We start from the raw sequence: 13,706 nt of genomic DNA on the forward strand, positions 1-13,706 counted from the left end.
GTAACGTTTCATGAACCCAGTTTGGGAACTACTGCTCTATGTCAGACATCTCCAAACTGTGAGGTGTAAGCCCGTAGGGGGCAGCAGAGGAACAGTTGGGGGTGGCGAGGCAGCTGGGCTATTGCCCACAGGGGATGGGGAGGGAGTGCCACCCAGCCCCCAGCTCTGCTCCAACCCCATCCCGTCACAGCCCTGGCTCCCAACCCTCCGCCTGACCCTGTCCGCAGCCTCAGCACGGCCCTGCACACGACTGGGGGCCCGGCTGCTGGCTCCCAACATGGCCCTGCTGCGGCTCCACTCCTGGCCCTGCTCCCACTCCCAGCCTTGGTCCCAGACCACGGCTCCGTCCCTGGCCCCAGCTGCAGCCCCAGCCCTCTTACCCCTGTCCGCGCCCCGGCCCCCGGAGCCGCAGCCTCACTCCTGGCCCTCAAAAGTTTGGGGACACTGCTCTATGGGGTCACCCCACTCAGGCAACAGCCCGAGGAAATGTCCTCACACGATGCCTGGAAGGACATAACAATTCGGGCCCCTCTTGGACCATGAGGGGAATAAATGTGTTAGTGACACACACACCCCACCCCGAACACTACCATAGACATCTCTTTATGTGGTAACAAAAGACCCAATGAATTAAAACAAAAATCTTTCAGGAAATTAAAAATGTGGAGCCAGACCCTGAGCTCTGCTGATCTACCCCAGCTGAGACTCTGGCCTGGGATCCCGATCTGCACCACAGCCTGACCCATTGACTCAAGGCCAGGGTGGGAGCTCCAGCCCCGCCCAGGCCTCCCTCTCGCCTGGGATTCACTGGCCATAGAGAGGAGACCTCCCAGTGTCTAGGAAGGACCGTTTCTTTTCCCGTCATCGTCAGCATCTCCATGGTTTCGTTTCCGGGTGCGGGGGGAAGGAGAAGGAGGGTACGGTACCGTACGGTGGCTGAGGCGGCTCACGCCCTGCCGAAGGCGAACGGCGGCGGTGGCGGGGCTCAGCATGGCGGCGCACCTGAAGAAGCGGGTGTATGAGGAGTTCACTAAGGTCGTCCAGGTAATGGGCGAAGTCTGGAGCACGAGGGGGAGGCTTGGGAAGGGGACTCCCCCGGGGGGAGGGGCTCGGCCCCTGCCCGAGCAGGGCGACGCCTGGGCGGCCTGGGGTTGCAGGAAAGCCCGCTGGAAGCCTGAGGCCTAGCACTGAAGGGCCTCCCAGCCCCAGCCCTGGCTCCGGGAGAGGCCTCAGGCGGCTGCTGCTCTTCTGGGACCTCTAGTGCTGGGAGGGCAGCACAGGGGAGTCGGGCAGCTGCCAGCCACCCCGGGGACCCCTTCGGTGTGGCGGGTGCCCCCGTGAGGGCCCGAGGGACGCCTCCGGAGCGGGGTCTCCCCAGGGCAGAGGGCTCAGGGGACCCTGGGGCAGGGCCCGCCCGCCCCAAGCGGTGGGTCTGCTGATCCAGTGACGGAGGGGCTGGGGCTCCCCGCTGTTGGGATGTGCCGCCTCACGCCGTGTCATTGCCCCGCGGCAGCAGCATGAAGAGATCTCCGCCAAGAAGCTGCGGCTGACCAAGCCCAGTAAATCGGCAGCGCTCCACGTAGATCTGTGTAAGGCCACTTCGCCAGCAGACGCCCTGCAGTACCTGCTTCAGTTTGCCAGGAAGCCAGTGGAGGCGGAAAGCGTGGAAGGAGTTGTCAGAATCTTGCTGGAGCATTATTACAAGGTAGGGAAATAGGGTTCCGTGGAGCAACCTGCAGGACGCTTACAGCAGCAGGAAATGGAAGCACATTTGTACAGTTATATTTCCTGACATGGTTCTGGTTGGAGGGATGTGTGGTTCAAGCGTTTGGTGATGGCATGTGGAGTTTCTAAGGCCTGGTCTACACTAACCCCCCAATTCGAACTAAGGTATGCAACTTCAGCTACGTGAATAACGTAGCTGAAGTCGACGTACCTTAGTTCGAACTTACCGCGGTCCAGACGCGGCAGGCAGGCTCCCCCGTCGACTCCGCGTACTCCTCGCGCCGAGTAGGATTACCGGAGTCGACGGGGAGCACTTCTAGGTTCGATTTATCGCGTCCAGACAAGACACGATAAATCGAACCCAGAAGTTCGATTGCCTGCCGCCGAACTAGCGCGTAAGTATAGACAAGCCCTAAGAGTACATGGGGTTTTGGAGCGAACTTCCCCAGGCTGGGTTGACAGACTTGGGTTAGCCGGGCTCCTGCTAATAAAATAACTGTATAGATAATGCTTTGAAGTTGCTGCTTGGGATCTGAAGTGTAGGGAGGTGGATGAACTTCAGAGCACTCTGGTATTACTGTATCCCATTGATTTTCATCAGTCCACCAAGTTTCTATGATGCCTGTTATATCAATATCCTCATTTAATACCTGGCACTCAAGTTCACACACCTTAGTGTTTAAACTTCTTGTGTTTTGTATACCAGCACTTATAAAATCTGTAATTGAATGGAACTCTTTTTCATTTGACTGTTTCTCTTCGGTTCCCACCTGTACTTTATCAGCTTCTATCCTCTTCTTCTTACTAAGATTATAGAGTATCCCTTTTAATCCTCCCCAATGGATGTGGTTGTCCAAACTGTGTGTTCCTCTCAGAGGTGAAAGTAAGCTGGTACGATACGGTAAGGCGTACCTGCAAGAGCCAGTACGCTGTGCTGGACCAGACTGGCTTCCCCAGGGTGGCAATGTAAAGGACCCGGGGCTCCGCTGCGGGGAGCCCCGGGCCCTTTAAATTGCCTCTGAGCCCCTGGGCTCTCAGCTGCCTCTGCAGCTGGGAGCTCCAGTGGTGATTTAAAGGCTCCAGGGCTCCCAGTTGCAGCCGGAGCCCCGGGGCCTTTAAATCTTGATTTAAAGGGCCTGGGTATTTAAAGGCCCCGCCTCTTCCGGCTGAGGCCACGCCCCCTGCTCAGAACTCCAGCGTACCAGTAAGTCCTTTAAGTTACTTTCACCTTTGGTTCCTCTGCACCTGTTGACTTTCCCCCAGCCCTAGGTTTGAAAAGTGCATTACTACCTCTTTAATTTTACATGCCAGCAATCTGGTTCTGTTTTGGTTTAGGTGGAGCCCATCTATCCTGTATAGGTTCTTCCTTTCCCAAAAGTTTTCCCATTCCTAATAAATGTGAATCCCTCCTCCAAACACCATCATCTCATCCACACATTGAGACCCTTCAGTTTTGCCTGTCTAACTGACCTGTGTGTGTAACTAGAAGCATTTCAGAGAACTCTACCATTGAGGTTCTGGACTTTAATCTATTACCTAGCTGCCTAAATTTGGCCTCCAGGACCTTTCACCTACCTTTCTCTATGCCATTGGTACCTACATGTACCACGACTACTGGTTCCTCCCCAGCACTGCACATAAGTCTGTCTGTCTATGTCTCGAGAGGTCCGCAGCCTTCACACCTGGCAGGCAATTTGCCATGCAGTTCTTTCGGTCATCACCAACCCAACTATCGGTATTTCTAATAATCAAATCCTCCCCATTACTATTACCTGTCGCTTCCCAATAACAGGGGTCCCCTCCCCCAGAGTGCTATCCTCAGTGTGCAAGGATGCCATGACCTAATCTAGAAGAAGGAAGGTTCCCACTATGGGATTGTTTCTGTCTGCTCTAGTTTAATGTTCTCCTTCCTTGATACTTTCCTCCTCCTCCTCCTCAGTGGCCCAGAGGTTGTTTGAATGGGGGTGGGACCTCTCTACTGTGTCCGGGAAAGTCTTGTCTAGATACCTCTTTGTCTCCTTTAGCTCCTCCAGTTCAGCCACTCTGGTCTCAAGACCCTGTACTTTGTATCTGAGGGCCATGAGCTGCTTGCACCAAATGCATATGCATGCCACCTGCCCACAAGGCAGATATTCATACGTGCTGTTTTCAGTGCAGTAAACTGGATAGCCCCCACTCTGTTACTGGACTTCTGGCTGCATTGTTTGTACAGATGCCAGGGGGGTTTGTGTGTGTGTTTTTTTTGGGAGGGTTGGGTGGGGAGAGAGTGGTTATTGGCCTAAGTTTAGAGAATGTTTGTTAGGTGTATTTGGCTCTCCTGCTCATTCTCTAAACTCCCTTGCAAAAGCCTCCTGTTGGCTAGCTCCTCTGATCACTTATAAGCTGGCTTTTTAAACCCCTGGTCTCCGAGTTAGCTCCACTTCTTTTTCAGGGGATCCTAAAGGGATTAGGGATGAAAGGATGACAGGCTAGAGCCTTGTTAGGAAGCTCTCAGCTTGGCCTAGCAGGCAGCTAGGCTCAGCACACAGCCCCCCAAACACACCCCACTATAAACTTCAATGAATCAGGCATACAGCAAGCAAGCATGCACACAACAACAAACAGACAGACAACAAACTCACCCCGAGGTTCACGTAGTTGCTCCTCCTTCACCTGGAGAACTCCCTTGTAAAACTCTTCTGTTTGCTGCTACTGTAGGCTGCTCGGTGTCCTATGTGAAAAGAGTTGGTGGTCTAAGCCAGTGGTTCTCAACCAGGGGTACGCAGAGGTCTTCCGGGGTACATCAGCTCATCTAGATATTTGCCTAATTTTACAGCTGGCTACATAAGCACTAGTGAAGTCAGTCCAAACTAAAATTTCATACAGACAATGACTTGTTTATACTGCTCTATGTACTATACACTGAAATATAAGTACAATATTTATACTGTGATTTTTTTTAACAATTATATGATAATTAGAAGTGAGAAAGTAAGCAATTTTTCAGTAACAGTGTGACTGTGACACTTGTATTTTTATGTCTGATTTTTTTAATCAAGTGGTTTTAAGTGAGTGAAACTTGAGGTACACAAGACACATCAAACTCCTGAAAGAAGTACAGTAGTCTGGAAAAAATCCCAGATTTGTGGTTAATTAGCATTCTGGTTGGCAATTTCAGCAGAAAGGCCAAGAAGCAAGTTGGCATGCAGGATGAAATACAGCAGAACCCTGTTTATCTGATCTAATTGGGACCGGGCCCATATTGGATAATCAAAAATTAGAATAATCCAGAGAATGGGAAAGTGTGAGGCTGCAGCGCCGTCTAGTGGCAACAGGAGAGATCGCTCACTTCTGGACCTGTGTGCGCTGGTTGTTAGGTTAATATGGAGAGCCAGATAATGTAGGGTCGGATAAACGGGGGTCTACTGTATGTTATCTCTGCAGATGGTCCCTAAGGGTAGAGCCCTGCGCGGATAGAAAATTCGTAGCCACATCCGATCTGCAAACATGGTCCGCGGATATAAAGTGGATATCCGCAGATTTGCAGGGCTCTAGCTGTAAAATTTGGATACGCATACATCCGCAAACATGGTCTGCAGATATCCTCAGATTCGCGGGACTCAAGGGTCATGGTTGTGTCATACTAGCAGGGCAGTGTGCAGGAAGCTTGTAAAGCTGCTCTGTTGCCCCGCTGTACCTGCTCTGTGGACATTTTAGTTCAGACTCTAGGCTGTCAGTTTGACGCATGTCAGCAGCTCTCAGCTAACTAATAAATGAATAATGAAAAGATGTATACTTTGTTGGCACCTAGGTAATAGTCCTCTCCCTAATCTATACATCCAGACCTCAGTGTGAATAATAGATCTGCACAGCAAACTGAAACTTTGCTTCTGAACATCCTCAGGATGGTTCCCTTTTTAAGTAATCATTACTTCCCCTGTTGATGAAGTCACAAGGGGAATTGCTTTGGTCATTTTCAACCAACTAACCTGGTATCTGCGAAGGTATGAAATTCAGAACAATCCTTCTGGAATTTAATTTTGTGAACCCCATCCTGTTTTATCAAATTATGTGGGAGCTCCCTGTTATAATTGCTATTACTCCCTTTCCAAGATGCTTGGTTGAAGACTATTTCTTGCCCTCTTTTTGTGCATGTGCACAGGCTGAGAGGTAGCCTGTTCCCACAGTGTCCTCAAAAGCATTAGCAATCATACCAAGGTGGTAACAGCTTCATGAATACCTAGATAGGTTGTTAATTTCAACGTGCTTTTTTCTATATTCTCTTACATTTTATCTTTTAGTATGTCTTCACTACCTGCCAGATCTTCCCCCATGCAGACCCTGGCTGACCCCTAGCCTCTCCCATTCAGTTGGGCACATCCGCCCCTGTCCCCATGTGTTCATGCGTCCTTGCACCCCTGTCCATGTGTCCCTCCACCCCCACTCAGACACCCCCATCCCCGTGTGGCCTTGCACCCCCTCCCACTGTGTGGCTCTATACCCCCCTCCCCTATCCCCATGTGTCTCTGTGCCCCTACCCAGCCACTCCCCTGTCCCGATATAGGTCTGCACCCCATCCCCCATCGCCATGTGGCCCTGCACCTCCCCTGCCTCCTGTGGCCCTGTGCCTCCATTTCCATTCATCCCCTGCCCCAGTCTGTCCTCCACCACTAGCCTTTATGAGACCCTGTCTGACCCCACCCAGCATCCCACGCTGTCTGTCTCCCCATAGCCCCTGTCTCCTGACCTGGCGTGACAGGCTCCGCGAAAGCGGCTCTGCAGGCTCTTTCTCTTCCCTTGATGGCCGGGAGCTGTTGCGTTCTTTTGCCGCAGTGCCCTTGGTGGGCAAAAGGCGGAACTGCAGCAACAGTTCGGTGGAAGCTTTTTTTCTGTGTAAAAAATTAAAAATATGCACGGCTCATTAATTATGCACGCAGTAGCGCAGAATTCCTCCAGGAGTAATATTGCAAGAGCACTAAGTCATCATTCTTCAGGGCATAGGTTGCTCTCCAGCTAGAATTATGAAGAATTGCTCTCCATTGGCATATTGCATTATGGACTGGATGTCTCTGAAGCCTCTGCCATTGTCCACTGTTTCAGGCAGAACATTAAACCATGTGAACCATTTGTGACGGAATCCCCAGGGTGCAACCTGGGACTGTGGGACCGTTCTCCCAAGGTATAGGATGTCCTACATTAATGTGTGATATTATTGCAGTTCTGATATTCAGGGTCCCATGATTGCTTGGCCACATAATGTAACTCTAGTTCTTACAGATCTTGACTCCACAGTCTAAGGGCTTGTCTACACTGGCACTTTCCAGCGCTGCAACTTTCTCGCTCGGGGTGTGAAAAAACACCCCCCTGAGCACAGCAAGTTTCAGCGCTGTAAAGTGCCAGTGTAGACAGCGCACTAGGTGGTAGCTATGACCCTCATGAAGGTGGGTTTTTAGAGCTCTCTCCCTGCGCTCTGCCGCGACTATACAAGCCATGTTAAAGCGTTGCCGGTGTAGACTAGCCCTTAGTTAGATTTCTCTTATACCCTTACGGTAGGGAACATTTCCAAGTATGACCTGATGCATAGTTGTCTTCCTAACTCTGCAGACAGCCTGAATCAGTAACTCTGAGAGATGTGGACTGCTCCTACTCATTTAGATGGGATGTTGATTCTGATGCCTAATGATGGCAACGTGATTATCACCAGAAACTTTCCCCATTGAGTAAATTGGCAGAAATCCATAGCTAATACACTTACTGTTATCTTTGGATGCAGCGAGGCAGCTTTCTCCTTTGTTTGTAGGCAGTGACACAAGACACACATCCTCCCCAGTGCTAAAAGCCTCAGGTGCTTCCTTTGTGCTAAACCCCAGACTACTTTTTGACACATTCTGGGTGCCAAAACTCCCAACTCCCTCTACCCACCTTCTAAAACCCTCTATCTTTCCCATCAATAATTGTTACAATACATTCATGTTGTCAATAGAAAACTCTCCTGCATGCTGAAGACTGAAAAGGTACAGTGTAAAACTGAAATCATTTGAGCCATCTGAATTTAGTATCAAAATAACAGGGAATACTTTCTGTCCGTGCATTACTCATTTCATATTCAGTGAAAGAACTCTTTTGAAATGTTCTGGGAGCTACCACGGGAATCTCAGTATGCCATCAAATTTAGCATTGCTGTGCTGCAGTAATTAGTGCCAGTGAGGGGGTGGCTCCAGTCCTGACAGCCATGATTTTGTGCTGTATGTGGGTCCTGGCCTGTGTTTCACTATTTTATGATCTTTAAGCTGAAAATAGAGCAGAGGAGACCATCATTCCTTTCATCCCTAGGAGAACGATGCCTCTGTGAGACTGAAGATTGCTTCCTTGCTAGGTTTGTTATCGAAGACGGCAGGATTTTCTCCAGACTGCATTATGGATGATGCCATTAACACGCTTCAAAATGAGAGTAAGTCACACTTCAGATCTAATTTAAAATCAAGGCAGAATCCTCCAGACTTTGTACATCTGAGGCAGTGGTCTCTAACCTTTTTATGCACAAGATCACTTTTCGAATTTAAGATCAACCCAGGATCTACCCCGCCCCTTCCCTGAGGCCCCGCCCTGCTCACTCCATTCCCCACTTCCTCCATCGCTCGCTGTCCCCCACCCTCACTCACTTTCACTGGGCTGGGGCAGGGGGTTGGGGTGCGGGAGGGGATGCAGGCTCTTAGCTGGGGCCAAGGGGTTCGGAGTGTGGGAAGGGGCTCCGGGCTGAGCCTGGGGCAGGGGGTTGGGATGCAGGAGTGAGGGGTGCAAGGTCTGGGAAGGAGTTTGGATGCAGGGGTCATATGGTCACATTGCACCTAATCTCATAGAATCCACTGGATGTTTCATGAGTTTTACTTTTTATTAGTGTCATTTGTGGTTTATAGATCCAGAATCCTTCAGGGATTGTCACAAATCAGTGTAACAATCTCAACTGTGGGGTGTGCATTGGCTGAGGTTGGGGTACAGGAGTTGTGGGGGGCAAGCTCTGGGAGGGAGTTTGGTGCAGGAGAGGGCTCTGGGCTGGGGCAGAGTGGGGTGAAGGAGGGGTTGAGGGGTGTTGGCTCTGGGAGGGAGTTTGGTGCAGGAGGGAGCTCTGGGCTGGGGCAGGGGATTGTGGTACAAGAGGGGGTGCGAGATGCAGGCTTCGGCTGGGAGGCGCTTACCATAGGCAGCTCCCGCTTGGTGGCGCAGCAGGGCTCAGGCGAAGATCATGATTGACTGGCAGAGGCTCCAGGATCAGCCAGTCAGTTGCGATCGACGGGTTGGTGACCACAGATCTAAGGACTGTGGCAAGACTCCTACGTGAACACAAACAGCCTAAATATACGATTGGGGATTATTGTTCAGAGGGAACACTATTTCCTCCCCCCTCTTATTCTCTATTTTTATGACCAGTGGAAAATCCTATCCTGACATTCTCAGGGCATTCTCAATTGCCAGTCAGTGGGATTTAGGCACTTTTGGAAATTCCATCCCGTGAGCACATCATTTATGTACTACGCACAGTGGTATATCCGTTTACTTGCGACGTAGACAGTGAGATCTCTGTAGGCTCATGAAATTAGTGAAGAGATATGAAACCGTTCACTGTTTTGTTTGACAGAGTCCCACCAAGTTCTTGCTCAGCTGCTGGATACCCTGTTGGTGATTGGGACGAAACTCACAGAGAACCCAGCTGTCAGAATGAGACTGCTAGATGTAGCCTGCAAGGTAAGATAGTCTTATTGATGAAGAAAATATGCTTTAAAGGCCAAATTCTGCTCCCAGGTACTCCTGTAGCTTGTGCTGAAATCAAAGGAAGTTGCATGCACGTATCTGGGAAGAGAGTTTCACTCTAAATTTTAAATATGCATCATTGATGTTACCAGAATTTTTATGTTTGGCAATGCAAAAAATCTACATAACAAAAAGTGTCCAGTACACGGAAACCCTCAAAATCTCTAAAACTGAATTAATAAGATTCTTGCAGCCCCAAAATAGCAGCTACGACCTACCTGTTAAAATCCGTATTCATATCAGTTTTCATACTCTCCACTTACTTGTTCATGTACAGATTTGCAAATGTGGTTAAAAGTTGTTCCTGTTTTCCTGATGGGATTACTGGTGCATGGAGAAGCCAGGTGAATAGAACTATCTTAAATTTGGATATGGACATTGTCTTTCTACCTGTCTGCAGTTCACCTAGCATCCCAATGGTTCTACGAAAATCCAGATTCCCTAATTTGTAGGCCTGTCCTCAATCCACTAGACCACAGTTGCCTTTTATATTTAAAAAGACAAAGGAAATGAAGCTCAGAATTCATAGATAATGTTAGTTGACATTAGTTTGCAGCATTTAGGGCAGGGGCGGGCAAACTTTTTGGCCTGAGAGCTGCATCAAGTTTCAGAAATTGTATGGAGGGCTGTTTAGGGGAGGTTGTGCCTCCCCAAACAGCCAGGTGTGGGCTGGCCACCCGCCCCCCCATCCGACCCCCCCTGCTTCTTTCCCCCTGACGGCCCCCCCGGGACTCCTGCCCCATCCACCCCCCCCCCCCGCCGCTGTCTGTCCCCTGATTGCCCACAGACCCCCTGCCCCTAACTGCCCCCCGCTGCCCCATCCAACTCCCCCTCTCCCTTCCTGACTGCCCCCTGGGACTCCTGCCCCATCCAACAACCTCTTCTCCCTGACTGCCCTCAGACCCCCCACCCCTAACTGCCCCCCACCGCCCCATCCAACCCCCCCTCTCATTCTTGACGGCCCCCCCGGAACCCCTGCACCCATTCAACCACCCCTTCTCCCGGTCCCCTGACCGCCCCTGGAACCCCCACCTGTGACTGCCACCCACCGCTCCATCCAACCCCTCCTCTTCTTCCTGACTGCCCCCCCCCCCCCCCCGCCTCGGACCCCTGCCCCATCCAACCACCCCTTCTCCCTGACTGCCCCCGGAACCCCTGCCCCCGTTCAACCCCATCTGTTCCCCGCCCTCTGACCGCCCCCACCCCTATTCACACCCCCAGCCCCTGACTACCCCCCGAACTTCCCTGCCCTCTATCCAAACCCTCCCTGCTCCCTTACCACGTTGCCGGGAGCACCAGTGGCTGGTGGCCCGGCTGCACCAGGACAGATAGCCGTGCTGCCCTGCTGGAGGCAGCCGCGCAGCACAGAGCGCTGGATCAGGCCGGGCTCTGCATCTGCGCTGCCCCAGGAGCTCGCAGCCCCGCTGCCCAGAGCATTGCGCTGGTGGCGCAGTGAGCTGAGGCTGCGGGGGACAGGGGACAGTAGGGGAGAGGCCAGCGGCTAGCCTCCCGGGCCAGGAGCTCAGGGGCTGGGCCCATGGGCCGTAGTTTGCCCACCTCTGCTTTAGGGGGTATTATTTTTGAAGCTTGTGCAGTAAATGTTATCTGACTTCCACACCTGCTACCTCTTTCCCTCAGCACTCATGTCTCACATAAGAGCCCTAGTAAAGATAAAAGAAACAAAGAGCTCTGTGTAAGCTTGAAAGCTTGTCTCTTTCACCAGCAGAAGTTGGTCCAATAAACAATATTACCACACCCATCTCGTCTCAAGAAAACAGTGTCTGTTTATAGCTAAAATAATCTTGTTGTTAAAGGGAGAAAATATACCGACTCTAAAGTTTGATTTGACCAATAAGCCTTTTGACCATTCTGAATTTGCTACAATTATGTCTGTAACCAAAGTACATTCTATTCATGGAGTAGCGCGTTGAATAAAAATCACAGAATGAGTTGCCATGTGAGTTAATAAATTATCCATAATTACCTATTTCCCTTTTGGTATTTTAATGAAAAAATTATCTGAGTCTGTGAGTCACTCTCCTTCTTTAAATTTAATTTTAAAATATGCTGCTTATCCTTGGTTTATGATCAATCCTCTAGTAAAGTGTTAGAGGAGGAGAATATATAAGAAGAAATTGCATTCTACTAAAAGATCTTTAAAATGCTTTTTTGGGAGGGATTTAATATGTATGTTTCATTGATTTCAGTGTCAATCTGTTGTGGGACAGGAATCCTTGTTAGGGCTACTAAATTTAAGGGTATCTTTGAAGGTACTGAAGTCATATAAACTCTGAGACAGTTTTGGTATGAGCACAAGACTGGGAACTAGGAACTCTTGAATTCCAACTTTGATACTTAACTGTAAAATGGGGAGGATGGTTCTAAGTGCCAAATATCTTTGCTGCATGAGCAGTTACTCATTTTGTGTGTGCTGCTTAGGATGTGCAATGTTTTGCCTAAATTACACCTGCAACTGTTTTTGAAAGTAATGCCCCAGGAGACAGCTTATTTTAATTGGTTGCCAAAAAAGCAGTTTTCTATGGAGAGAACTGTAATGTATGTGTGTGTCAAATTTCTGATTAAACTTCTTCATGAAATTGTTATTCTGTAGGATAGATAATGTATAGAATAAAATAAGTATCAAATATTTGAAGGAAAGCTACTATTGGATTTTTTTCCCTGAAAACTGTGGTAACTTTAAAACAAAACACAAATATTTGGAAGACTTCATCTCATGTGAAAGAGTTTGCTGCTTAAAAGGATAAAATACCAAGAAAAACATTTCTTATTCTATTCCATTACGCAGTATCTGACGGACTCGTCCCATGGTGTCAGAAACAAGTGCCTCCAGCTGATTGGCTATCTTGGATCTGTGGAAAAAGGTGCCCCAAAAGAAGCTGAAAGCCTGGCTACCAAAGATGTCCAGAAGATAATAGGGGACCACTTTAATGACCAGGACCCTCGTGTTAGGACTGCAGCTATAAAAGCTATGGTAAATGCTGCTGCACACTTAAATGTATTAGGAGTAACTCAAGAAAACTTGTAAGTGGTTGTAAATTGAGCCAGAAAAACCTCAAACAGGTGATTTATTAAGTCATTGTGGTAAATGTGAGAATTAAAGTTACCCAAGTTTCAATTAAATTGGCCTAGAACTAGTGTGAGGGGAATATCCAGATTCTTGTACAATAGATTAGTAGAGGATAAATATATATTTTGGAAGTTTATCATTTTAGTGACTTCAGATTTTTTGGTGTGTGTATATATAAGAAAATCAGGCACATTCTGATTAGCAATAAATATGCTTTCCTTGCTTTAGCTTTGGTTATGGTCAATACTGACCACTCCAACTAATGCTTGTTGGGATATAGCGTCAGAAGGTTGCTGATGGAAGAACTACTACTTCAGTAACTTGAAAAATCCAAGAGAAAGTTTATGCTTAAAAATAGTGTTTCTGCAGTGCTCAGTAATCATGTTAACTGGGTGTCCAGCAACTGCTAGTAAGGTAAACCCGTTTCCATGTGGGGATGGAGGATATTCAAATTAACACCTGTTAAATGCTGCCTCTTTTTCAGAAGTTTAATACAGGATTTCAGTAGGGTCTGGTTGGGATCTCCCTCTGCTCTTTCCATCCACTTCTGTTGTATTTTAATAACTTTCTTTATGGATATTTTTTTTAATGTGTTCATGTGACTTTTTATGGTTAAATTGAATGTCCAAACCTAGACTCTTATTGCCAGGACAATTTACTATCACAGCACAAAAGCCTCCATCGTTCTGTGGTTTGAGACCAGAAGGCATTCTTTGGAGACACCAAAAAATCTTGCCCATGACTATTTTGCTACTGTTTTAATATTTTTTCTTCATTTGTAAATTGTAATCTGCAGAGGCCCGTCTAGAAAAGATAAATGCTTTTCTTTCAGATGACAGCCTACCAGATAGTCTTCCCATGTATAGGGAACATATATAATTCTATCTTACTGTTTATACTTCAGAAACTCATATGCAGCTACAGTATTCTGTGTAGAAATTGTCTGTGGTTGCTAGAGAAGTTTCTACAGCTTTGCTGGGTCAGTAGTTGAGAATGTTTTCAGGACAAGAATTTATTGAGAATTCATGTTGTCAAGCACAACTCTTCAGAATGGAGAAAGATGGTGTTATTGGAAGCACTAATGTAAAAACCAAGTATGATGGAG

At 48.5% G+C, this 13,706-nt stretch overlaps 1 protein-coding gene across 4 annotated transcripts in view; it reads left to right on the top strand.

Annotated features, from left to right (window-relative positions):
* The first annotated feature begins 815 nt into the window (after positions 1-815).
* Positions 816-13,706, top strand: part of INTS4 (integrator complex subunit 4) — a 52,830-nt gene continuing 39,939 nt past the window's right edge. The window contains exons 1-5 of one of the 4 annotated variants that reach the window (XM_005290558.5): positions 816-1,044; positions 1,514-1,705; positions 8,038-8,155; positions 9,341-9,447; positions 12,320-12,505. In XM_005290558.5, coding sequence (XP_005290615.2) covers positions 991-1,044; positions 1,514-1,705; positions 8,038-8,155; positions 9,341-9,447; positions 12,320-12,505 — 657 coding nt within the window. In that variant the 5' untranslated portion in view covers positions 816-990. Of the gene's footprint in view, positions 1,045-1,509; positions 1,706-8,037; positions 8,156-9,340; positions 9,448-12,319; positions 12,506-13,706 lie in introns of all 4 variants that reach the window. The other 3 variants (XM_005290559.5, XM_065596052.1, XM_005290561.5) reach the window with 3 other exon arrangements.

Source organism: Chrysemys picta, chromosome 1 (assembly GCF_011386835.1).
Source record: "Chrysemys picta bellii isolate R12L10 chromosome 1, ASM1138683v2, whole genome shotgun sequence".
Classification (NCBI taxonomy): domain Eukaryota; kingdom Metazoa; phylum Chordata; order Testudines; family Emydidae; genus Chrysemys; species Chrysemys picta.